Source organism: Mercenaria mercenaria, chromosome 15 (genome assembly GCF_021730395.1).
Source record: "Mercenaria mercenaria strain notata chromosome 15, MADL_Memer_1, whole genome shotgun sequence".
NCBI classification, from domain to species: Eukaryota; Metazoa; Mollusca; class Bivalvia; order Venerida; family Veneridae; genus Mercenaria; species Mercenaria mercenaria.
Window position 1 is genome coordinate 47,011,428 of NC_069375.1, and position 15,787 is coordinate 47,027,214.

The 15,787-nt window shown below is 34.1% G+C and overlaps 1 protein-coding gene across 1 annotated transcript in view; it reads left to right on the top strand.

The window, feature by feature from the left end:
- The first annotated feature begins 5,398 nt into the window (after nucleotides 1-5,398).
- LOC123561462 (sushi, von Willebrand factor type A, EGF and pentraxin domain-containing protein 1-like) overlaps nucleotides 5,399-15,787 on the top strand; it is a 29,381-nt gene continuing 18,992 nt past the window's right edge. Inside the window, exons 1-6 of the mRNA XM_045353844.2 lie at nucleotides 5,399-5,583; nucleotides 9,725-9,790; nucleotides 10,131-10,296; nucleotides 12,268-12,404; nucleotides 14,341-14,529; nucleotides 15,367-15,543. Of these exons, the coding sequence (XP_045209779.1) occupies nucleotides 5,502-5,583; nucleotides 9,725-9,790; nucleotides 10,131-10,296; nucleotides 12,268-12,404; nucleotides 14,341-14,529; nucleotides 15,367-15,543 (817 nt within the window). The 5' untranslated portion in view covers nucleotides 5,399-5,501. The remainder of the gene's footprint in view (nucleotides 5,584-9,724; nucleotides 9,791-10,130; nucleotides 10,297-12,267; nucleotides 12,405-14,340; nucleotides 14,530-15,366; nucleotides 15,544-15,787) is intronic.

Here is a 15,787-nt window from a genome sequence, read left to right on the forward strand (position 1 = left end):
AAATGACTGATAGGATATCGATATACAAATAGCAATATTATATACCATTCTTAAATGCGCTCAATTGGCGCTCATTTGATTGTCGAAATGGGTGCACGCGCGGTTCCGCAAAAAGCGATATTGACCCGCAAAAGTGATAATGACTCTTGTTATATCACTTTTACTTATATGTACGAAATATGGGCCAGTTAATTGAGTGCATTTAAGAAGGGTATATAATATAACAATTATAGACTTATGGTTTGGTCAATATCGTCCTCGGTCAATATCATTTGTTCAGGTCCGTAAAAACACATATTGACCTCAACATAAGTCAATAAAGCCTGGCCTTACTATTTGCCTTGATTAAATCAAGGTCAAGTATGATACACTGTCATCTTTGGTTTAAAACAAAGTCACTCAAGAACACAGCCTATCTTATCTATATGAAACACAGTCTGAAAGTTTGTTTCTATAAATCTACGTCAGCTTTGAAACTTGGCCATCTGGGGTCTTAATAATAGATTGCATGGTCTAATCATAGGAAATATTTTTGTCTAATTCATACGAAACCTGGAGATAAATCTGGGTAAAAATTGAAACTATTATCAGTTTAGGATCTTAGACTATAACAATAGGTGAACTCCTTAAAAATTGTGTCAAAATTCTACACGTCATATTTTCTACTTGATCATTATAAAACCTGTAGTCAAACTGTTTGTCTGTTTACCATTTAGGTCAACTTTAAAACTGAGTTGTCTGGGATAAAAAATTAGATAACAAGGTAAAATAAATTAAAGCTACGATAACACTTCAGAATATTTACTCTGAAGAAAAAAGTCACATTTTCTACTAATGGTTTTTCATGACAATTGCAAAAATGGATCACCTTGGCATAAGACATAGGTCATTAGGTTAAGGCTATAATGGATAAAATAACAAAACTATCAGTATAGATTTTAAGTTCTGGTAACATATCTGTCTGAACGCATATTCAGCTGCCTCACCGACAGACTGTTTTTAAGACGGAAGAGCTGTTCATTCTCATCCCAACGACATGTAGTCTCCATAGCTTCAAATGGATGAATGAGATTTTAAGTCCAGAGTTTCGCTTTGCCAGAAATTTAGGCAAGTCCACAAAAAATCACATTAGTCTCTTTAAAAACGTGTTAAAGTCCTCATCGCGACGTTGCCAACAGTGTAAAAATTATTGAAGACAGTAAGACTCCGATTATGTGTTTAATCTACGCTAAAATCAAGTAATAACGAATATGTACAGAGTTGTGTCAAAACGATAAGTTCTCTTCCTCTCACATGATTGCGACTTTTTCCAAACCTCTTCAATGAATCAAGAAAACAATCTAGAATAAAGCCTAGAAAAAACGAAAACAACACCTTTGTATACTTTCATACACAATGCTAAAAGTTCTTCCCCAAATATAAAATGCTATCTCACTATTAGGTCTGCCAGCTAGGTAGTCTATACCTTAGAGGCTACATTTTGAATTACAAACTGGCCCTAGCTGACCACAGTATTCTGCAGAAAGCAGTAGGAATTTTCTGTAATTTAATACTCTGTGGGAAGGAAAATAAGACAGGATGTACAATTTTATGAAATTACATTAATGTACAACCCCACGACCACCACTAACACATTTTACTACTAAATTTGACATTAGCGGACACAATCCCCTTTTCCTACTTTTAAAATCTAAACATGTGTTATATCTTACATTTTTGTTGATTTTGTTTTTAAAAAAATAAGATTTTATTTAAAACTAGAAATGTGTCCATGGGACACAGATGCCCCCACTACATGACAAAGGACAGGGGCCATAACTCCTACAATACTGAATGAATCCGGACGCAAAATCCCAGGTGCACAACTGCACATGCTGACCACCATTCCTGTAAACTTTGGTGACTCTAGGTTAAATACTTTTGGAGCTACGCACGACACTACATTAAAATGACCAATTTTTAACTAAGGCAGGGGCCATACCTCCTACACGACTGAATGAATCCGGACGCGAAACCCCAGGTGCACAACTGCATATGCTGACTAACATTCCTGTAAACTTTGGTGACTCTAGGTCAAATACTTTGGAGCTACGCGCGACACACCATCAAATGACCAAGTTTTAACTAAGTCAGGGGCCATAACTCCTACACGACTGAACGAATCCGGACGCAAAATCCAGGTGTACAACTGCACATGCTGACCAACATTCCTGTAAACTTTGGTGACTATAGCTCAAATACTTTTTGAGCTACGCGCGACACAACATTAAAATGACCATTTTTTTTACTAAATCAGGGGCCATAACTCCTACATGACTGAATTAATCCAGACGCGAAACCCCAGGTGCACAACTACACATGCTGACCAACATTCCTGTAAAGTTTTTTGACTCTATGTCAAATACTTTTGGAGCTAGGCGCGACACAACATTCTAAGAAGGACGGACGGACGGACAAGGGCAAATCTATATGCCCCCCCCCCGCCAAAGTGGGGACATAAAAAATCAATGTTTTGACAGTTGCGGTCAAATTAAACAGGAAGGAATTTTCCGGTTATCGGTGCCGTGTATTGTTCTAATTATGTTATTTATTGACCGTTGTTGATCTATGCGGAAGGTATAGTTTCTCGACTTAAACGATTAAAATAAAGGAAAGATCTAGAATATAAATATGAGACGGACACACATTAGGTATTTCTCTTAAGTAAATATATATGAATAATAAGGTAAGCCATTGATACAATGCAGATCGTAATACGAATGAATTGGATTTTAGATTTTCTTTTTATGAAAATGTTTTAAGAAGGAAATTTCCATCAAACTTCCAAAGATTTGGATTTAGGAAGTAGCACCACGACAGAAGGGTAATATATATGTATAGAAAAACTGCACCTAAACAGATCATAATGTTCCGATTTTCAGCTCCAGACCCACAGACACAAATACATTTGTATGATTTTCTCCCAGATGACTACTCGTTCAAGTTAATCACCATTTAGATTGCTGCAGTTAATTTTCATGAGGACATGACTGATCGAAGAAAAACGGTCCCCAATATTTGTTTTTTAGATTTATTAAAGGAAGCTTAGTTAAAGATAACCTCCGGCAAGAACATTGTCAGACAATCATTGCTGCCTCCAAACAAATCACGTGACCATGGTACAACCACGTGCTCCTAAAATGGCGGCACGCCTGGCGACACCTGGTAAATTAAAAAAAAATACTTGCCATAATCTACAGACAAGTTGACATTTATGTCACAACCTTCAAGAACATGATGGAAATATTTAATGTACCTATTTTTTTGCTTTATACCATTTGTCAGATTCTCTTGCTTTACTCAAAATACCGTCAAATCATTTTTATTGTTAACAGTTCTAGCAGGTGCACGTCACAACACCAGAAAAAGAAGTAATTTTCATATTACTGCATTATTTTTTGATGTTTTGCTCTTTTAACAAGCAAATCATATAATATTTATCTACTGAGATAAAACTTTGAACAACAAAATTGAAACATCGGCTGAAATTCGGCCCAATTCATACGTGGCGGCTACTGTACCGAAAAGGGGAAGTAACACTGTGTTGGAGTTAGAGTTAACGAGTCTCTTTTTTGTTTGTTTAAGAGAAGAAGTTTAGGATTACAGAGATTGAATAGATATCTGCTCTTCTAGTTAAAGCGATAAACCCTTTATTAAGCTATGTGGCTTAAGTTTTTATAATAAACGGGAAGATTTCATTCAGATAACTATTTAATAAACAGTCATGTTTTTTTTTTGTATTCTGTCAGATAAAGAAAGTCACCAAATTTCGCGTTGGAGGTTTTGATACCGATCTAGTTAGCCTAAGGTCTAAAACTATCCTAACTGGTTCATACTGCATTTTTTCAGATATTTTTTCTCGTTTTCAAATTGCACGCTCGGATAACAAATATATACATATTAAATATATTTTCAAAACAGAGCCAAAACGATAATCGCTTTAGAATGTCCATTTTATATTCTTTATCATTGTTACTTTGTTAAATTGTATATAAAAAGAAGAGCAATTGTACATAAAGAAAGGAAAATATCGCAAATTATGTATGTCAGTTATTTCAGTGACATCTGACAGTAGTTCAGTCATTATGTCATTAGCTGACAAAGGTAGTTTTATTCAATCATTCCGCGGACCAATATTTTGAAAAGCAGATAAAAATCTGAATTATTATTTATAAGGTTCAATGCAGTGACATGATAAATATCTGCAGCCTGCACAATGCAGTTCCTAGAAGCTGAATGTGATTTCCATTAAAACTAACTTTCAACATGACAAAGCATTTGAGGGTATCGCTTATCTATTAAAAAGTATTACGATATGACGCTTAAGAAAGCTTTTTGACTCGGTAGTTTTAATATTGTTGATAGATATCATTAGAAGATTGTTTTATAAAAAAAACCCTAAAATTCAAAAGAAGAATGCCAAAACCATAATTTTTTTTAAGTTGGAAGTTATATCATCAATCAGAATCGTAGCAGTCTGGTTTAACATACTATATAATACCCGATTTATAAAGCACCCTTTTAATGACAGATGCACTTTACATACAAAGACAGCCACTCAGCGCGCAAAATTAAGCCTCCGCAAGTAAAGGCACATACCAATATGAAATAGGAACTGACTTGAGGGAATGATTGAGAAAGCCTCCGGAACAAATAGAGAATCTCTTTAAATACAGACATGTCCGTCAAACGTAGCCTAGCTCTTTGTAAACAGGTCATAAGTTGTAGAAGTTATTTAATGTTAACAATGTCTAGGACCGTTACACGTACATTGTTGTTTATTGTTTGGGTTTTAGTAACACAGACACAATTAAGGCATATGGCAACTTTCCAGCTGTAAATATCAGAGTATGATGGAAAGCCTCTCCGTGTATTATTAAAGGCACAAACTTGTGCCATATACCTAAATTGTGTCTGTATAAACTAAAATCCACAATATATATGAACCCAAGCGGGGTTTCCAACCCACGTAGTCATGAGCAAGTGATTCGATACTTTTGAATGTGCAATGGATTAAGTATTAATATATTTTGAAGCGCTTTATATTTGTTTGAATGGTAAATGCAGAACACATAAATTCTTGCATGTTATTTCATTTGAGAAAGTATTTTATTTGAAAAGTTTGGAAAAACTTAAATATGATCTCTACCGAAAGATGACAAGAGATTATGCACTGAATTTCACAAAGTATTTTGATTAATTTTGAAAAAACCGCACTAGGTCAAGGTTTTTCTATTTACAATAATTCAAAAAGGTTATTTAATACAAGGTTTTATTAATAATATGATTACAAGAAAAATATCACAATTCCTATTAAATCTGCAAAATATAGTATAATAGTTTACATAAGAGTTAAACCTTGTCTGTAAGGGCTATATTGTGACAACCAACTTTACGTGAAAACAGTCGTATAAACTATTATATTTTAAAGAGAAATAATATTTCTCGTTTTCAAACTTAAAATGCTGATGTTTTGCGCAACACCTTTAACATGGATTATGATTGGAATATTGGTCTACGAGATGTGTACGACCGGTGCGGCAGGTAAAAAGTTAAATCGTTTGTCAAGAAGTCCATAGTTTGGTTAAATGAAGTTGTATCAGCTATTCATATGTATTTATCTATTAGCTAAATTATACTATGTTTGCAGCACTTATTTCAGTCACCCAAATATTAGAATAATAAATAATTTCTATTTAAGCATGATACAACAAACTTAAGTGTTTGCTTAAGTATATTTCAGTTCTTTTTTTTGTGTGTAAAATTCAATTGTTGTCACAGTTATTGATATATACTAATATAGATGAAAAGTCAACATTGAAGACGCATAAAGGCCATAAACAAGCATTTGGAATGACAGACTTAACATTTTGCATCATCGTAGTTTTTTTCCCCCATTTTCATCATCGTAGTTTCCACCTTTCAACATCGCGACGTTGACTTCGCCATCGTAGTTTCGGCTTTCTTCCATCATGGTTTTGCATTTTCAACCTCGTAGTTTAGACTCCATTGTGGTCTCGATTTTTTTCTGTCTTAGTTCCGACATATTACCATAACGGTTACGGCAATATCTATCATCAAGTAGGAGATATATACGATTGTAAGTTTTGAAGTATGTATTATGCTTGAAAAATGATAAAAATGTTTAATAAATCTGTACTTTTTGCACGCTTAGATGCCCCTCTTGGATCGTCCTCGGATCACAAAATTTGTGGAATGCACTTAATAGTGTTTAAAGTAATAATAGTTTTTGTCTGCGACATCTTTCTCTACTATATTAGATTATGTTTATCAATGAACCGTGCTATCAAATTTGTGTTGTCAAATGCTACGATGCTTCTATTATTTTTTTGACATATTTTCACGAATAAACCTATGGTGTACAATGATTGCCATATTTCTGCCGTAAGATAACATGTTAAAGTTCAGGAATAGATTCGTGTTAACCAGATAGATATCGGGAAAAAATCCGATAATTATGTTAATATTTGCCATTTTTATTCAGTAAGATAAATATCTTAACACAAATCATAGCCATAGATTCGTTTTATTCCACATAACTAAGTCACTGGACAACAGAATATTTGGACTTTGTCGCTTTTTCGATAACTAGCAACACGAATCTTATCTTATTGTGGCATGTTTCTGCCAACCACATATCCACTTATCTAATATAAAGACAATGTCACATATCCAATTATTACCTTAGACATTTTGTAATACATGCAGTTGTTCTCAAAATGACAAAAAGTGTCATATATACTTCTATTTTTTGACAGTAGCGTTAGATGTTGGACCTCTTTACATTTCAGCATCTGTCACATGCCATTGAAGTACAAGTGTTAACAGTTTCTGAACTGTATTTTGAAACTTTAAGTATGAAAAACTGAATTTCTTTCAGCTTAAACATGTGGACTAAAATGCCATGTCAAGCTTAAACAGTGGGTATCATATTTGTTTCGCCTTTTTGTTTTCATTTATTTTCATCATATGTTCATAGTTTATTTTTAAAGTTTCTTGCATTGTATACATTTGTATACATGTAGGTTGAAATGAATATACTTGCGTAAAAACACAAAATCGTACTCCAGTCTACTAGACGAACGTCGAGTAACGTTAATAACGTCGACGGTAATATCGTCAACATTAAAATATAACTGTTTAACGCAAAGAAAAGCAACTCTTCTATTTATTAATTTTAGCAGCATCGATATACACATGTATGTATGATAATAATAGTTAAATATAGTAGAAAAATACCACCAAACACGAACAATTATTAAAATTTTAATATACTGACGTTTCGCCGAAAGGCTTCATCAGTTTGTTTTTTTAAATATTAGTTACACATATTGTAGTATGTACGTTACCTGATATCGAGTATACTCTGCCAGTAAATTCCATATGGGACTGGATCGAAAGAAAAGTACACATTTTGTAACGAAATTATTATGTTGACTTGTCACTTCAATTCATGCAAAAAAAGTAATAATAAGCTTATAATGCCATTTCTCTTGAAGTGGCATTTCAAGATAAATCTGTAGTGTCTACATATTAAACTACATACGTGATTGTCAATCGTCCAGCGCAGGGGGTATACAAAGAACGTCATGACATTAAAACATTTTTGTTTTTCGTCAGTTACCCATTTTTCGACATTTTTTCCCGGTCTGACAGAAGTTGTAAGGCAGTCTGTTCAGCACTTTCATGATGTCTACTATAGCGGACAGATAGAGTGAATTTTTTTGCATTGTTTCATTTCCACTATTCCGACTGCGATGTATATTTGTGGTGCATGTTTCTGGTGTTTCCTTTCACAATCAGCTCATGAAAATCAAAGCTGCCTATTGAGGAATTAATTAGTGACTATAATACCGACGACAGGCAGTGTTAAAAAATATTTGAATGAAATAAAAAAGCTGAATGATTTGGAAAATGATGTCCTTATGTATAGAAAATAACAATCGGATTTAAGTTTTGATGCAGATTTCATCATAAATAATTAAATAAAGACCAACATTATATATTAAGGACTAAATCAGTGTGTATTTTTAAGCAATGACGGGCAGTGAAAATGAATTAATTTTGAATGAAATTTCAGAAGCTGATTGTTTTTCTGATTTATTTTAAGAAATCCTAATATATCACCCTTTTCCAGTTTTAACATAGTGATTAGCAGGAATTGCAGCCACCATCAGTGCTTTGAGCCCTTTGGTGTAGAGGAAGACCAAATGGTCTTTTTAGATATCGTAACAATAACTAAACTCAAGATATTTTTCTGATTTTATAGTAAGAATTCCTAAAATATCACATTTTTCAACATAACTAAGTGTTTAACGCGAACTGATTCGTCTTTAGAAATATGCGCTTTTAAGCTAACTAGCAGCAGTTAAAATTCGCGTTAACACGTACGCGAACCCGTTCACTGGCGCCAGACCAGAAAGAAAATGCCTCTGTACATGTTATACCTTACCCCTAGGTATTCTATAAGAACCATGGAAACATGCGAGGGTCATTCAATATGTAATGCAAACAATCATATACATCCTTAATTACAAAATTATTTTTTCAAACCTTGTCATAATCCTTTAAAGTAACTTTCCTTGTGGTCAATGACGACTTCCATCTTTTCGGCAGATCTTTTATTCCCGTTGCTAGGCAACTACGCTCATACACCCGTACCTGATTGGCCATGGTAGTTTCAGTCTTATTTGAGTCATCAAATGGAATTCCCCTCATATTCTCTTTTAGCCTCGGGCTCGGGAATAAGTCGTTGGTGGATAATAAAGCGTTTTACACTCATAATCCGCAATCAGCGACGTCATGCTCTGAGAGGTGTGTAGGATTGTGTTGACCTGTTATATGATTGGTCAGACTGTTAGTTCTGGACGCTTTTAAGCATTGCCGGTCTTAAGCATTTCTTAATATACTCCATGTAGTATGCACTGTTGGCAGTTTGACATACCGTAGCCTTGTGACTTGTCAGAACTCCACGAATATCATACGCGAATATAATCAGTTTCTTGATTTTCCCTTGAACCCGAAGAAAATTTGCTGGCCTGGGAGAGTTCGGAGTACTCTACTCTGCTGATTGTCGTCTTGTTTCCGGCTTGTAAGATTTCATCCATTGCAACAATTTTGGATGAAAATGTTCCATAAGACCCTCGTAGTCCAATTTTTTTATGTATAATCTTATATATTAAGATTAGCGTTGTCAGTTAATATGTTATTTAATATGTTCTCAATGTAGCTAGTTGTAGATAAAGCGAATATGTATTTTATTCTTTGTTCTTTGTCATGGTAAACGTTTTAAAAATGAGACAAAATTAGGTGCGTGAACTTAGCCAGAGTAGCCAGAGTTCAGCCAGACTTCAGCCAGAGTAGCCAGAACTCTTTCCATACAGATTTACAAAACACGAGTACTGAAATTAAATAAATTCATACTAACTCTTTAAAGCAGGTTAACAAACACAACATTCTAAAACAGTTTTTATTTTTTTTAGAAGCTCGTATAAAGTTTGGCTGCATTTGCCAAATACGGGCGTGGCAAAAAGAAATTTTACTGAGTATTCCGATATTAGCTAAGAAAAAAGCACAAGCCAAAAGTAAACGTTAAAAATTGCATGTGTTGACTGTACTTGGGGAAATACAATACAAAATTAATGATGTGTTTTATATCTTTCAGACGATGCTTGGAAGGAAATTACGCCGCTTTTTAGTGACAATGATTCATTCATTTGTGAATATTTCTGTAAGTTTTCCCCAATAAATCCCTTATTCTATAATAATCATACTGAAGAGTTAAACATAATTTATTATATTAATCATGCATTTTGGCCAAACCAACTGACATTTCGGAATTGTACATACGGGGAAACCGCTCGATTTAGGTCACATTTCTGTTCTTATTACTTGACTTAATTTGATAATAGAAAAAGTGTCAAAGACAGGAAAACGAATGCTTTCCTAGGCAGATATTCTCAATACTTTTCTCCAACACATTTTTTTACGAACCAAATGTGTAGGCAACGTGCACACTCCAACAAGTTAATATTCCATGTAATAGCTAGTAAGTTTTGTTATTTTCAAAGGTTATACACCAAGCAACGATACCAATGACTATTTCCCTCCAGTGTTTCCAGATCCATGTGCACCAACGGATCTTTTGTCTTCCATCATTACGTCTCAGGGAGAAACTAGTGCTCAGGTGTTCTGGGCAGAACCATTAGCTACAGACAAAAACGGAGAAATACCAAGGTACACGTTAGAAGTTTATGGAATTTATTTATTTCCAGTTTGTATCATGGCATATATTCAAACCTGACAATGATAGAAAATAGATAACACTTTATCACAAAGATAGATGATTTTTTGACTAAAGTTATTTTATTACACAAAGAAAGATGAACTTTCGACATAAAAAAAATGTTGCCACCATGTTCAGGCATGTTCCTCTTAAATAAGATGTGTCGAGTCACATCAGGTATAATAGACACCTGATTATCTATCTATAAAAGGCGGCTAATAAATAAAAAATGTCGTCTGTAGTACTATAAGATTTTTTAATGTTTAGCTGGTTATTCATTTTTTTTAATATCTATTTCGCTGCAGTTTTTTTATCCCATAGCCCGACGTGGGCACACATTATCAGGCATGAAATGCACTATAACAGACTAAAATTGCAACGGCATTGAATTATTGATTTGCGGATAAAATAAGAGCTATCGTTGTCAAAGCAAGTAATTTTAAGCATGTTTAAAATAATTATTTTTCCAATACTCAGTCAGCTTTTCAAGTGTTTTAGATAGTTTGCAAAATAATATGATACGCTGTGTTCCTTCGCCTTTTCACCTTCTTTTGTCAATGGTAACACTGAAACTTGCGGTGAAAACAATTACCTCGGTATAAGGTATCCAAGTGTTATCTTAAAGTATTTCAAATCAGTCAAAGCCTTTTATCATCTGATCATTGCAAATAATATCAAGATAGTGTAAGTGTTATAAATGAACTTGTAATATAATGAACTTGTAACATATAATAAGGATTCATGCAGAACACTACATTCACTTTCACATGGTAACATAGCGTTTTTACATAATAGGGCACTGTCTTGACAAGTTATCACACACAACATGAAATTTCCCGACATAAGACAGCTGCGGCGTTCCATGGTATATACTGTATGTTTTGTACATTTTAACACTTGTCAGAAACATGCATGTTCAATTCTGAGTTACGAATAAGCATAATTAAATGAACTAAATTGAATTTTAACACGTTTCAGATAATAACAACTTGTACGTCATGCTTCACTTGTCTCCCAAAAAGTGTACGGATTTTAAACTGAGAATTAACTGAAGTTCAATTTTAACGTGTACGACTTAAATGATTTTAAATAATTATTCTGTAAGATTCAACATCCTACCCATATCCGTAAAAGACTCATTCTCTGCAATATTTGCAATTCATGGCATTCATTTATTTTTAGTATGTGATGTATTTTCGTCTTACAGCCACTGAATGATGAATATAATATTATATATGTGTGCTTTCAGATTTTAGTTAGGCGTGTATGGTAACCTGTTTTCTATTTAAGGTAGTTCTGCACTTTTGGATCGAAATTTTTTCTACAATGTAGAATTTGATTAAACTCTGATTTTTCAAAACTTCGGAATATATTAAGAAAATCCAGCAAATAAAAAAGATATGGTCGTGTGCTTGATTTTTTGCTAGAATGATATGAAAAATTTGGATCTTACGCAGTTTTCATAATAGGAGTCTATGGGAAAATCGCAACTTTGGTAACATTTTCGCGAATAGATTTTTTTCTAAAATGTAGATTTTAATGAAACTTCTCACAAAGGTAAATAAACATATGGCCTATAATATGGTGAAATAAAATGTACATATCCATGTGCTTACTTTTGAGATATTTGGCCATGATTAAAGTGAACTGCCCATTTCAAGCTATATTTAAGACATTATTTTGAATTATTTAACTTGCCACATGTTTTCATATGATATTTTAACTTTAGAAAGATAGTAACAGTGCCATTTTAATAAATCAATTCACAGGTTGCCATTTATTCATAAACTGATTTTCATTTCCGTACGCCGTATCCAGGCTTTATTCTACGTTTTCCGGATAAAAGACGTTGCGCCATCACTTCCGGTTTTTCAAACGTGCAGAACTACCTTAATGTTTTATTTTCCTATCATCCCTTGCAGAATTGAGCAAGTAATTGGTGATACGAATGGTTCTTATTTCAACGGTTCGGCTGATGGACGTAGATACGACATTGTATATCTTGCAACAGACAAAGAAAGAATGAGAGACAGTTGTCATTTCGTATTTAAAGTATACGGTATATAAGTTTTATTTCAAATATCTTAAAATTGTGTAGTCATTTGCAGGGTAATATACGACACCGTTGCTTGCATTATTCAAAGTAGGAATAACTCTTGCTTTTGTGGTAAAATATCTGCAGAGTCTGAATCACAAACGAAACCCAGAGCACGCAGACGAGCACACTACAAACACGCACGCAAGCGCGCGGGCAAACACACACACACACACACACACATATTTGCATAAAAAGCAATCACACGAGGGCAAAACGAATAAATAAAGCATATGGTTATTTCTTTATGGCCTGTCAGACAAGCTTGTCTGAGACGACATACAACACAGATGTAGCTATATATGGTTGTATATATTAGTTGTCAGTGAGCATTTGTCAGGATACGAGTTATATGACCCAGGGAAGGGCCCACGCCTTTAGTATTTCGAACAATGAATCGGGTCCAATCACTAAGGTGACTATGTCTTAGACTAGCTGAAGAACGGTGTAGAATATCCTTTGTTAAAACGTAGAGCTGGTGAGACCAAATGTCTCATATATAGAATTTTCCTCTGGCTACCTTGCCTAAATGATTCGTGTACCAATGATTTGTAAATGATTTCAATTTTGTGCTATATAATTTCAGGGATCATGCTAATCACTTAATGTTTAAAACTATCAATCTTCAATTAATAATAATTAGCTCCTATAGGCTGGAGACTATGCTTGACTAGTCTTTTTGTCGAAGTTCCTGTCAGTCAATGTCTACGATTCCTATCACATAGATGCTTGGACTCTGTCCTCTTAATTGAGGTTGCAACTCTATATGATTGCCCTCACTCCTGGATTCTCAGCGCCTATATGCTATCACATGTAGCATTCAACTACCATATAGGTATATCCTCGATGCCTTGGCTGTACTTCGCCAATAATGCTGAACCGTCTGTAAGCTGGACCTTCCCTACTGTCTCAGAAGATTATCAAACTCTGGGTCTCTGTCTCAGCTTTCTGATGCTCAGCCTATATTTGCTATCGCTTATAGCAGTCAACTACCCTTAAGGTAAAACTCCTATGCGCTGGTCCTATAGCTCGAAACCTCGTTGAAATTCAGCAACTCTTCTTTAGTCTTTGAACTTCAAACGTTTTCTTTTTAATAATTTATCCGCCTTGACAGTGTAGTTGCAATAACTTCCTCATGAAGGTACTTGGATAGATTATTAGTTGAATCCTCGATGTCTCTTCTATAGCTAGATACAGAATGAATTCTCCGTCATCCATCAACCTATTTATACCCTAGCAGACGTGCTATTTATAGAACTTGTATCTGATTAGTCTAAACTTAGTACTTGCTCTGTCAAATATCTGGTTCCTTTTAACTTTTATGTATGACATAATGTGTGATGCTGGGATCCACCTATCCCCAAAATGAACCCAAACAGATACGAACGACCCAAATTCTATTATCTACAGTAATTCAACAATAATTATAGCAATGACAACATGAAAAGGGAGTCAAGCACTATCTGTGCTTATGTGTTACGTTATCAAATATACAAATTATTGTGACAGCATTAAAGAGTCAGTTAAGCTGTATCATCAACACTATAGGCCTCGAATGTTGTTGATTCAAATGCATCATCTGACGGGGACAAAAAGACCAGTCTAGCGATTGTACAATTTATAGGAAATTAAGCTGAATATCGTTAGTTGATATACATATATTATGTGGTTTGAAAGTCAATGGCTCGCTTAAGATTAACAGAGGGCATTCAACATAGCTTGCCAGCTTGCCAGCTAGTTCCCGACCGTAGAAATAGTCACCTTATTTTATTGCTCAATATAACACAAACATAGGCCCACACATGATCATATATTAATATCTTGACAAACCACTTTGCTCATTCCCTTGTGTGATATGTCTTTGCTCTGTCTTTAAGTCATATGTTACCTTTGTCACTAGATGAGGTTAACTGCTCTGCGCCAGCGGCAATCGAAAATGGTCACTATCAATGTACAAATGGGACAATGCCAGGAAGTTCATGTACATATAGATGTATTGAGGGATACGTAATGATTGGGGATGCAAATGTCGTTTGTCAATCAGGAAATCAAAGCTTTCCAGTCTGGTCACCTGTACCAAGATGTGAAGGTATCAGTTTATTTCAAATAAGACGAGAAGCGACAAATAAATGAAAGTAATGTTTATGCAGTATTCTGAGTGATTATCACTATATTTCTCATAATTATACTGATAGAAACTTCTAACACTCGTACCCGCCCCCTCTCTTTTTGGTAATGTGTAATATTTCCTAGAGATGGATGTGTTCATTATGACATATAAAAATAAAAAAAAATCTAACAAAATCAAGTTGTGTACATACACATAAACGTAGTCTTTTTGTTTAAAAAAGCAGAAATCATATATATGGATACAAACGCGTAGATATTGACTTTTCACTTTATATAAGACCAAACATCAACGTTGAAATTTATTCTCACCAAAAATGAAGGATAAAGAATAATTTTGTTTTGTCATCATTTCCTTGCTATAATGAATCTCTATCGATTGTAAATTGTTGATACTCTTTTGTATTTTTGTGACATTTTTAAAATTGAATTGAGGCTGTAGAATAAATAAAATAATATCACTCGCCTTTGCTGAAATTTCTACATGATTTTTTGAACAGATTGTACTAAATATGGTGGAAATTTAAAAAAATGTAATGGTAATTAAATTACAAAATTGTCGATGGAGCGTTAGAAGTTTCGTTAAGTCTAGTTGATTTAGATTACTAAACCATTGAGCTGTATGGTAAAAATACAAAGCTAACAGAACTAGATGCTCTCCCTACGAAAAACTAATACGTTTCAAAATGAACAGTTGTTGTTTGAGTCGTGACGAAAATGCTACCTCTTCTATAATAAATTGCTATTTGCTTTAGTTAAGTTAATGTACTGCGTTTAAAATGACAATGTTTTATTTCAGTCGTTCACTGCATTGCGCCGTTTATACCGGAAAATGGGAACATACATTGTAACGATCCATCTTTTGCTTATCAGTCAGTCTGTTTTGTAACCTGCAAGAGCGGGTTTACAGCCGAAGGGCCCATTTATATGACTTGCCTCGCTGATGGATTCTGGTCAAAGCCTACAACTTGTACATGTAAGTCAGTAGTGATTATAAAGATGATGCAATCAAGAATCGAAAATTAATATCTGAATAATTTGACAATATGAAAATTTATTTTCTAGGAGACAATATTCTTATTTGTTTAACATTTTCACAGTGAATCATTTTAAGAACAACACAGAACAATGCTGACTTAAGATTATTTTTATGAACGCGCACTTTCATTTTTTTGCCTTAGAAAATATGTATGTTCATTTTATAGTACAGTAAGTATCTA